This window comes from Polypterus senegalus, chromosome 4 (assembly GCF_016835505.1).
Source record: "Polypterus senegalus isolate Bchr_013 chromosome 4, ASM1683550v1, whole genome shotgun sequence".
Taxonomy (NCBI): Eukaryota; Metazoa; Chordata; class Cladistia; order Polypteriformes; family Polypteridae; genus Polypterus; species Polypterus senegalus.
Window position 1 is genome coordinate 249,303,238 of NC_053157.1, and position 12,025 is coordinate 249,315,262.

A 12,025-nucleotide genomic window follows, 5' to 3' on the forward strand; every position below is an offset into this window, starting at 1 on the left:
AGCAGGGGTCACTGTTGATTCACAGCCACATGTCCTTCACCCCAACAACTACTAAGGCCCCCAAGTGTCACTGAATGTCACCTGTTAAGTAGGACAGGCCTGTGGTCCTACTGGATCAGTACAACTGAAAGGTGCTATACAGACTCAGTATCAAGAGCTCTTGAATAGTGACTATATGTAGGAGCAGAGAGTGACAGATGAGACTGGAGTGTTGTCCACTCACCAGACATTTTGTGACCCTTCATTGGTCACTCAAAGGGTCCTTCACTTCAGAATGAATTCACCGTGAATGTCTGGGACAAGGACACACCGGTCAGTCAGATGTCGGCCATACTGACAGAGTTTGGTGTTTTAGTTGATGTTACATTAAACTTTAAACTGCACCTCCTCCTTGTCCCCAGATTTGTCACCTTTGGTATCCTGAAAGTTCCAACATCTTCAAAATTTAATTCTTGGTCAGTTGGCACACACTTGTGATGGGTGCACATGTTTGGCTTTGCAGTGGACTGGCACCCCGTCCTGGGTTGGCCCACCTTGTCCACAAACCTGAAATTGAAAAGCAGATAAGAAAGACAACGAATGGACAGAAGGGTTCACTGATTGGTCAGTCGCCAAACTACTGCATCTTGTGGCCACTCTAAATATTACACAGCAATTTATACAAAAAGGAAATCTAAAAGATAAAAGCAGAAAGCATTCAGTGAAATCCTGAGCAGTGAAACATGAAAGGAGAGAATGAGAAACAATCAGAGAGTCAGACGAATGGAGACTTTAACAGGAGGACTGAGGGGTGGGACTGAAGTGCAGTGGCGCCCTCTAGTGGACACCCGCCATATTACACACATGGGAAAGGTCAGCAGTGAAGGGGAAAGAAAAGAATACAGTGCAGTGTAAAAGAAATAAGAATAAAGTAAAAACACAAGAATAAAACACCTGAAATAAAGAACTTTAAATATTATATCTAAAACTAATTAAGATTTAAATGAATTAAGAGCAAAATAAGGGCGACACGATCACACAGTCACATGACCTTCAGAGCTGACAGGTGAGCTGATTCTTCTGTAGCCAAACTGCCCCTCTAGTGGCCACTCTCAATATTAAATGAATGGCAAGGCTGAGGGGGAGGAAAGATTTGGGTTTGATCAAATGGATATTTAGTGGAGATTTCTGAATATTGTCATTAGCTTTAAGGACAGTGCAGCTTTGTTAGGTTATGTAAGATTTATTATGGGAAAAGAACATTTATTTGAATTAATCTTTTTATAATCATTATGTATTAACAAAATAGAAATCTAATAATTGCTTACATTTTGTACAATAAACTCCCAATTGTGTTTGGTAAATAAACAATAAGGATGAAGGTATAACACTCCTTATTGATGATCCATTTCTTAATAGCTCTAGAATATGCTTTTAATTCTCTAGACAATGGGGTGAGTAACAAATAAGATGTTGATTTGGATTGAATATTTGATTTGTAATTCTAGCAGTGAAATTGATCATTTAGACCTGAGCAGTGCTCTCCATTCCACATCTGTCTGTGCTCTGTCATGTGTCCTGTGTGCCCCCGTGTGCCCCTGTGTGTCCGCTGTGCCCTCGTATGCCCACCTGAGCCTGACACCCCCCCACACTACTGAGATGTTCAGTTACTAATAAATATGGACATTAAATGGTGAATTTGACACTCATGGACAACACAAGAAGTTGAAGAGCATTGAGGACTGAAGTCAGCTGTGATGGTTCATTTTTGGTTTCTGCTTTTTTTTTTTATCTTTTTCTTATTTTTTTATGAATTGTTTAGTAAATTGTATTAATTTTGTTGTATGTATGGTGTGCTGATGTATATTTTATTTTATTATTCTCATGTTTATGTATTTTGTTAGTTTTGTAGTCCCACATTTTTTTTGTTTGTATTTCATGTGGAGCCTAGGGGGCAGGGTCACTTGACACTGCAGCTGGATCTCCACCCCCAGGTGTATTTAAGAAGAAGCTGCAGATGAAAGAGCCGCCCCAACACTGGGCTTTGTACTGTCTGGTGGGCTCTGCTTTATGTTTTGATGTTTGGTGGTCCTTTTGGTCTCCTGCTCTCATTTTGGTTTTTTGGATTTTGGTCACTTGAGGTTTTTGTTTTATTATGTCTGTCTTTTTTTTTCTGATAAGCGTATTTTAATCCTTTCTTTAATTTTTATAATTTAAATGTTCAGTAAGCTCTGTCTGTGATATTTTTGTTTTTTATATATTTACACTTACTCATTTAAGCGACGCTTCATCTAAAGACATTAAAATTGAACTCTTTCTTCATCACAGCGTTGCTGATGTCTTCTTGCACGAGATCTTTAATTGCTTTACGTTGCTCTCTTTCAGCTCCAATGACGTTTGTCCCGTTATCTGAGTGTGTCATTCTAATTTCTCCTCCTTTACATGTGAATCGGTGTGTGGCGTTGATATAAGAATCAGAGTCTAAGCTGAGTGCCGTCTATGTGTGTGTAGCTCTGATTGTCAGACACATGAAGATTACTCCGCACCTCCTGACCTGACTTCATCATCTTTTAACTTGTGAAGGACCAAATTAATCAACTCTGACATTGGAGAAAAGTGGCTGGTCAGGAAACAAACAATCTTCAGCAAATCTACCATTTTAGTTCCCCTGCTTTCTCATTGTATTTTCTCACGTTGGACATTTTGAAATGATTTATCTGTTAGTTGACTTTACTTGAGGTGTCCAGTATTCCTGGTGTAGCTGTGCCAGTTTATAGTTCTGCTCACAATGGCAGATTTCTTTATGAATGTGCTGAAATATAAGGAGGTCAGTATGTGAATATTTGTGTAGAACTGCAGGATGTTCAGCTTCATCTGGCATTGCAGCTTTGCTGAGTCTTCCTCCAGCTCTCACTACTCCATCTTGTATGATTCGCTCCAGTTTGAAGATCTGATTGTTCTTTATCTCACAAGCCCTTTTCTTTAAAGCCTTTAATACTTCTGGAAGTTCTTGCCGTGGACTGAAATGACCAAATTCTGTTTCAGCTTCAGCCAAGTCTTCTGGTGACATCGGGTTTAGACAGGCATATTTAAGGGGGCAGACAGAAATGTGAAGGGGGCACATGGTGGTGACGGAGGCGGGAAAGGGGTGGTGGTGGGGGTGCTCTGGATAACTGTTTTTGTCATGTAATTGGATTGCACTTTGTCAGGCCTCTACCCTAAGACCTGTCCCACCTGAAGGCTAAGCTTCTACTGGTGTACCTCTTAGTAGCCTGACCACGATAAGGTGGCAATCCCTCAGGAGGAAAACTGAAAAATAAAACAACAAAAAATAAAATAAAATATTCCTCATCAGATTATAACAACTAAAAACATGACATTTACCTTAATTGGATGGCCTATATCAAATATATTCGAACCCAACAATAACACTTCTCACTATTGCCAATATTAACAAAACTAAAAAGGGTAGGCCAAGTTATAAAAAAAAAATCAATTCACCAAGTCTTGAAAATCCATCCATCCATTTTCCAACCCGTTGAATCCGAACACAGGGGTCTGCTGAAGCCAATCCCAGCCAACACAGGGCACAAGGCAGGAACCAATCCCGGGCAGGGAGCCAACCCACCGCAGGACACACACACCCACAATTTAGAATCACCAATCCACCTAACCTGCATGCCTTTGGACTGTGGGAGGAAACCGGAGCACCCGGAGGAAACCCACGCAGACACGGGGAGAACATGAAAACTCGGAAAGTGAACCCGGGTCTCCTAACTGGGAGGCAGCAGTGCCCGTCTTGAAAAATAAAACTGAAAAATAGAATAAAAAAAAAAATAAAATAAAATATCCATCCAGATCTTTACAACCAACAACATAAAATTTATCTTAATTTGATGGCCTAATTCTCAAATAAATTTGCAAAATAAATTAAGAATAAAATAAGACCTTTAAATATAGCCAATATTTACAAAACTAAAAAGGTTTGGCATCGTAATTTAAAAAAAAAGATTCACCATGTCTTTCCCTACAATTCTCAAACTAATTTGTAGAACACAACAGATTTAGAACAGAACATTTGAACTTTTTTCTTCTTTTTTTTTCTTTGTTTGTCTTGTTTTAACCTTGTTTGTTTTGTAAGCCACTGAACTCTCTGTTTGCAACTGAACAGCTCCGCTCTCCTTTCTCCTCAATCCACTCTACAGCAACAGTCTCCTGTTTCCCTTTGCAAAAACTCTTCCAAATTCATCCATATCCAAGTTATTTGTTATTGACTTCTCATGGGCCAAGATCACCAAATTCCTCTTTCTTTTATGTAACATGGTGCGACGATAGGGGGTTAGGACCCGTGACAAAGTGGAGAAGGAACTCTCACACGATGGTGAAGACACACCAATGACCAGGGCTGTTACGAACAATTTATGCAACTCAGGAAAGGCTTCCTTGTACTCCTGCCGGAGTTTACAGACAGTGGACAGGTCTGTTTCCTTTGAACATTTTTTGAGCAGCATCATTGCTACTGCTATTGGTATAGGCAGCAGCAGCGCCACACTTTTTAAAAGCTTGGAAGAAAGGATGCATCTCACAGCATTAACTTTCCCTTTGTGAGCTGCTGGAAGCTGGGATGGAAAGTGAATAAGCTTTACTAAAATCGCTGGGATTACATCAGTATATGAAATGAGAAAACTGTTGAGTGCAGAGTTGAAAGCTGGGGCGGGGCTTTTGTGTTTGGGTCTGACAGACAGAAACACTTCTCTACCAGACTGAAACTGTGAAAAGAACAATGGACTAGTCCCCCATGAATGTACAAATATAGATGTATTTTTTAGTTGTTGTTAATTATCTCACAAGTCGCTATGATTTTGACGACAGAGATTTGCTGCTTCCTTAAGGCCCCCCGCTGTTGACAAACTCATTTTGCTCTGCCCTGCCTACTGAGAAACCTGACACCGGGTCATTTGCATATTAACAGCGATTGGATGTTTGGCTGGGGGGAGGATGAGTTGGGGCTCTCTGCTGAGCGCTGTGTGAGCTGCGGACAAAAAGAGCACGGAGGGAAAGAGCGAACAAGAGGTGAAACATATCATCTCATTTGTACCTTTTCCACTGGATTTTTCAGCTACTTTAGTAAATCTTGTCCATATTCAGTTTGTGGGTAATCTATTATTTTGTTTCTCAACTTCTAAAAGTTTGATTTAAGGGGGCAGGACGTTTGTTTAAGGGGGCATTGCCCCCTCTTACCCCAGCGTACAGCCGGCCCCGGTTACCATCAGTTTGGACCTCTTCATGTGCTCGACGGCGAGTGTTTCTTGTTCTTCTGGGTTACCTTTAGATTGGCTGACTTCTACTTGAAATGTTTTCTTTCATTTTAAATCTTTAAACTTGAAGAGCCAAGCCTCTGATTTCTTCAAGCGTTAACATTCTGAAAAGTAAGCGATGAGTTTATTGTGGAGCTCAGTCACCTCCTCTATTCGTGTCATGTTGACTGCACAGATTTTAACTTCTGGATCTTCTTCAGAGAGTGAATCGCTCAGTTGATGAGGTCTAAACCAGGACCACTCAAGGACACTCTTGTCCTGAAGCCACTCTATCATTGTCTTGGCTCTTTGCTTCAGGTCATTGAACTGTCAGCCCACTCTGCAGCAGGTCATCTTCAAGGACCTCTCTGTGTTTGGCTGCAGTCCTCCTTCTCTACATTCTGTCCCTTCTCCCTGTCCCCCTGGTATGATGCTGCCACCTCCACTCTTCATCTTAATGATGGTATTAGGCAGGTGATGAGCAGTGCCTGCTCTTGTTCAGTGAGTCTCATCAGACCAGAGAGTCTCTTCATGTCCTCAGAGTCCTCTAAACTGTCGAGAGCGTTCCATTAAACACTCAACCATGAACACCTTACTGATGGAGTCCTGCTGAGATGGTAATTCTTCTGACAGAGTCTCCTATCTCAGTAGAGGACTTCTGAAGCTCTCTTAGAGTGACGATTGGGTTCTCAGTCACCTCTCTGACCAGTAACTCAGTTTGGCTGTATTCATCTCCTGCCCATATAACATAGCCGGTCTCACTACCATCCTGTAGACCTTCCCTTTCACTCTTGCTGATACCTGATCTAAATAAGGGGTGTTCAACTCTGACCTCACAGGGCTGCAGTGGCTGCAGTTTTTCCTTCCTGACACTTTCTTAATCAGTAACCGATTTCTTCTGTTAATTGAGTTCTTTTCTCTTCCCTTGCCTTTGTTAATTGAAGAATCCTCTGAATTGTTTCTTTTTTTCCTTAAATGGCAGCCAAATAAAAATGAGATGTGACGTGAACCAATGTAGCACCCTCTTAGCTGAGTATAATCGTAAACTCAGAAGTGTTTATTTGATGCTAAGAGCGCGCGCGGCTTTCGGCGCTGTGGGAGAGCGGGAACGGAACTCGCGCGCCAAGAGGTTCACGCCTCACCTGTTGAAGAGGAAAAAAAAAAAAAATGCGGCTGCACAGTCACGCGCTCTCCCTTTTTTAAGCGATACAGAGCTCGGTGATAAGGACTTTTTGGAGGACCGCCACAGCTGCATTCCACAGAGGGCACAGCTGGCATGCAATACGTCTGACATGATTTATCCCAGAAGGAGAAAATGCAAATAAGCAGTGTCAGAAATATCACAGGAGGCAACAACTAATCAGGGAACGCAAATAAATTCCGCATCAAGACGAAACTGCTGGCGTCATCCCAGACGGAGCTGTGAGAGTCCTGTGTTTAACCAAGGAGGAAAATGAGACGTGTGGGGGAAAGTTCTGGAAGGACACCGTGAGTACACGTGAAGTTATGTACTGCATATCAGCTCCAACTAAGTGCGCCAACGAGTTTATTTTATATATACCTATATATTTATTGTTGATTTCTATGTGTGAACCTTACTTGTGCTGAAACTCAAATTTAAGTTGAACTGTGATAATATCCCATAAGCGGTGTGTTTAAATAAATGTGTTTTATGTTTTGTTTGTTTGTTTGTTTGTTTGTTGTTTTCTATCCATGATTGTGTGAAGTGCTTACATGGTGGTTGCATTCAAATAATTAATAATAAAGGAGTGAGTGTTTAAAAATCATTACTTTGAAATAGTGCAACAATTCTAAATAATAATTGTTTTCATTGGACCCATTGGTTATTAAAATGTATTGCGAGGTGTTTAATGTGGATCTCACCAGTGAAATTTCATCCTAGGTCATAGGTGATGTGCTAGTTAAATGGTGGGAGGGCTACACCAACGATTGACCAGCCAGGAGGTATCAATATGACCAGTTGGGGTGTTAAACTTGCACCAGTTTCACTCTAACCAGTTTCTTAATTAGAAGCCGATTGTTGTTGTTAATTGAACTCGTTATTTAATTCCATGGCTGTGCTCTCGTTTGACTGCAACAGAAAGCAGATCAGCGTCACCGAGACCTTCATCTTTTTTTATTTTCTGATACTGTATGACAGCAAAGGTTATCTGGTCATCTGTTGGGTCATTTTGTATTTCATTACTGGTTGGTTGTTTATTAAGGAATAAAAGAAACAGACAAGGGGTCTAAGTCATAAATAGCAAGTCAATTAAAATGAAGTGGAAAAAAGTTAATTAGCAGAAAGAATGGGTCATTAATTAAGAAAATGCTTAGAATGAAAACCTGCAGCCCTCCAGGATCAACGCTGGACTCCCCCGATATAAATTAAACAAGGAAACAGTCAAGTCTCCATGTGCCTTGTGTGTTTTTGAAAATGGTGATGGTAAGCAGGCGTGTGTGAGTAATGAAGAGTTACCATTCAGGAGAAGCCATCTATCTACCAAAACAGCACAATATTGTACCTTATTTAACAAAGGCAAAAAAAAATATTAAAAGATAAAATGACAATGAACGTGTCTTACCTTATTACCTCAGTATATCCCACCGGACACCCTTTCACTCGTCTACAGCATATCCAGTATGAGCTATTCTCAGTTTTATGTCTAAACCCAAAGCATCAAGTTCTTCATCTGACCGGTGCTGTAGACTTCTTGAGGAGAGGTTTAATCAGCCATACACCTCGATACACACACAGCCAAGGGACTGGCAAAGCGGGAATGGGATTAACAGTTGGATTAGCAATCTTGGATTCTGCCTCACGTGTGATGAAGGCTGTGAGGCCGAGCGTCGGTGATGTGGCACTTAATTCTAGGGAGGCAACAGTGCAACACGTCCTAGCAACACAGTCAAGAAGGATAAAGCTACAAAATGGCAACAGGCCACACTTACAATTTAGCAATAAAACAATTTATTAATTTTCAATTCCTTATTAACACCAAATGCTCATGTATTAATAATCTCTAATGTACAAGGCCTCCAAGAACTCAAAGTAAAGAAGCAGAAAAAATATTTAAAGAAAAACCAAATGTCAAGAACGTTCACATTGTTCACACAGGCCTGACTCATTTTTGATTAACTCTGCTGGTTATCTGATGAAACACAGAAAGCAAGCTGATGAAATGTCGGCGAACAGGAGCGCCGCAGAACAACCCCACCACTCAGGTGAGTCCTTCTGAATGAAGACAGACCAGGGAGGGCAGCTGGTTTTGTTCATGTCTTACAAGTCTGTCCTTCTCAGAGTGCCATCCACTTTGTGCTCCAGTCCCAAACTCTAAATGTGCTACAGGGTGATTGATCACAAATGTCACATTACGTGTTTGTGTGATCTTTGTGATGACATTACAGTTTCAGAACATGCTAACCAATAAATAACAGACTTATTCAGTGCATGGTCACAGATTTGAAATCAACAACACATGAACTTTGAAGTCCGCATGCCATGGCTGTCCTCAACAGTCCACTCAGGAGTGACTGACAGGTCTTTCCACCAATCAGCTTTCTTCTTTTGTTTTCAGTCAGTACCTGCCTTTTCTGTGCTGTCCTTTCTGATTTTGTCCACGTCACCTCTGCCACTGAACGTATTTCATCGATGTCACCTCTTCATTTTGTGGTTTCCACTTTTTATATTTTTCTATCTTCTTGCTTTTCATGGCCAATGTACCCTTTTTAGATAAGTCCTTGTAAGAGTCAAGCTATACTCACACATTTGAGAACATCAATGACATGAAATGTAAAAAGAGTGTGGCCAAAAAATGAAACATTAACTTACAAAATACAGAAAGTCCAAGTAGAGTGAACCAACTGTGATTAGTGAGGGGGTGAAATTTGACCTTCAGTGGTGGGGGAACAGAAGGGGCCACTTCTGCTTTTTGGAGTGTTTTGCCAAGTAAATGAAGCCAAAGCTTTGTGTAGCTGACACTCTCTCAAAGCAGAGCTTTCTAATCGTCCATCATGCTGTTGGAGTTTATTGAGCTCCTGTGGCCTCCAGCTTGTAGTCTCGACATGAAGAAACATTAGGCAGTGGCGTAGGAAGGTGGGTGCGGCGGCTGCGGCCTGCACCGGGTACCAGTTCTGAGTGGGTGACAAAAAATTGCCGGTTTTGTATTAATGTGCCTTTTTATTACATAAAATAACATGTCAAATAATTTACATGGGCTTTAACAATCTTTAATTGCAGCAAATTGCGGGTGAACGATGTGATGCTGTAATGATTTAGTTTTATTGTTTTTGCTCTGTCTCGATTCTTTTGAACTGTTCTGGTGCTCAAGTAAACAAACAACCGAACAACTGAACTCAAACTGAAACCTGAATCAACACATTTGGAGTATAGAGCGTCCTTCACACACCACCCCAGGATATACTGACATGTAGCAAAGTGACATCCGTTATATTTTTAGGTTATTTTATCAAATGAACAGCTGGGGCAGCAGAAATCCCTGTGTGTTTCTGCTTTGACTTCCCTTTTCATCCTATATGTCAGAAAATAAAATCAGTTCATTTCATTTTCATTGTGTTCTGTATTCATTATGGTGTCCCATATCTCATAACATTATTATTATCATTTTAAATAATATTCCTTCTATACATTAATTTATATTCTTCACAACTGTGGCCCCCTGTGCTAACCCTAGCATGCTGTTGTGAATGGCTCTTCAGGTCTTAAGCATTTCTTTTGAACCCTGAATGTTTCATTTTATTTGTATTTAGATCTTCTTAAATTCCCACTTTTGGACTCACCCTTGACAAACAGACAATGAATGTTTTTGGTTTGTAAAGACTCTTATCATTTATAAATGATAAACTATATTAGTGTAAAAGTGTTATAAAGCCCCTCTACATTGGTCTGTCATGTGACGGCTCTCTTTTTAGTCTCCTGTCCTCCTCGAGTGACCCTCCCCAGTATCTGATTGGACAGCATTGGCTGTCAGCTGACGTCACTAAATGACTTCTTCATTATTAGGGTTAAGAACGGCTGTCTGCACTCAACCCAGACATCAGTCATCATATGACATTCTAGAAATGGTACAAGTTCATAGCTACTCAGATGAGACCCCATCTCCAAAGATCGGACACAAAAATATTCCCCTTTTTGTCAGTGGCACCTCCTGGTAGTTGGTACTGCACTCTGGATTTGATTTCTTCATTTTTTATTATTACATTGAACTTTTTCAGTTGTGTTCTGTGGCTGAAGTTGTTATCACCACACAGTACTGTTGCTACCTCACTCTGTTGTCTGGTATTTGTATTGTTCACCATCTTATGTCACAGCATTGGTGCAGAGATGATCAGTCCCTGTATGGCTGACGTCCTGGTAGTAGTTTCCAAGTCCTTCATGAAGTCTTTTGTGTTGCTGATCACAGCTGATACAGGAGGACCACATTCAACATCCAGATCAGCTAAGAGGCCACTGATGTCTGAAAAGCGTTTAACACATTTAGGACAACAATGAGTTTTTTTCCTGCACCTTCAAGTTGTTGAAGAAGATTCTTCCTGTTTATGAAATATGTGTTGTATTCCAGTGTGGATTCATATGTGGCTATGAGGTTACCTTACATCTAGGATCTATTTAACACTTTCAGTGTTTTCTCCACTATTCTTATGTACTTATTCATTTCTTTCAACTGGAGTCTCTTATCTCATTTAGAAGATTTTTCTTTAATTGTTTTGGTTGAGGAGTCAATGGAAAGATTATTTGACATTTATGGGAAAGACTTTACTCCAATATGACTTTGTGTGTGTCTCCAAAAACTTTTTTTAGAAGAGTACCCTTTACCACATTCAGAACAGGTGTAAGGCTTCTCTCCAGTGTGGATCATTCTATGGCTCTTAAGTGTCTTTTGACGAGAGAATTGTTTGCCACATTCTGGACAGCAATGGGGTTTCTCTCCAGAGTGAATTCTCATGTGGTCCTTAAGACTCCTGCTGTCTGAGAAAAGCTTGCCACATTCAGAACAGCTTTGTTTCTTAACAGAATGAATTCCTTTATGATTGTGAAGAGAGCTGTTATATGAGAATCGCATTCCACATTCAGAACAACTATAAGGCTTCTCTCCAGTATGACTTCTCCTATGATTATTAAGGGAATTGATGCGTGAGAATCGTTTGCCACATTCCATGCATTGGTGAGGTTTTTCTCCGGTGTGAACTCTGATGTGACTCTGTAGGGTGCTTTGTTGTGAGAACTGCTTATCACATTCAGGACAACAAAAAGGTTTCTCTCCAGTATGAGTTCTGATGTGGCACTGAAGTGAGAATAAATCTAAGAATCGTTTTCCACATTCAGAACAGCAATGCGATTTTTCTACAGTATGGATTTTGCTGTGCCTATAAAGACTGTTCTGGTTTGTATAACCTTTACCACATTTAGAACATACATACTGCATTTTATCTTCAGTGTGAGTTTGTGTGTGTCGTTGAAAACTATTAATGTCGAAATATCTTTTTCCACATTGAGAACAGCAATATGGCTTCTCTCCAGTATGAATTTGTGTGTGCCTTTGAAAACTGAGTTTGTCAGAATATTGTTTGCCACATTCTGGACAACAATAAGGTTTTTCTCCTGTGTGGGTTCTTCTGTGTTTCTGAAGATAGCTTAGACGTGAGAACGACTTACCACAATCTGAACAGCAATGAGGTTTTTCTCCTGTGTGGATTCTTGTGTGCCTCTGAAGATGGCTTCTTCTTGA

The 12,025-nt window shown here is 40.5% G+C and overlaps 2 protein-coding genes across 3 annotated transcripts in view; both read right to left on the bottom strand.

The window, feature by feature from the left end:
• Positions 1-12,025, bottom strand: part of LOC120528441 (zinc finger protein 260-like) — a 413,573-nt gene that overhangs the window by 106,855 nt on the left and 294,693 nt on the right. The gene's annotated exons all lie outside the window — the stretch shown is intronic.
• LOC120529026 (gastrula zinc finger protein XlCGF49.1-like) lies at positions 10,602-11,722 on the bottom strand. The gene is made up of 2 exons (XM_039753086.1): positions 11,113-11,722; positions 10,602-10,753 (listed from the first exon to the last, which is right to left on the bottom strand). Exons 1-2 carry the CDS (start codon positions 11,720-11,722, stop codon positions 10,602-10,604), a joined length of 762 nt encoding a protein of 253 aa, XP_039609020.1.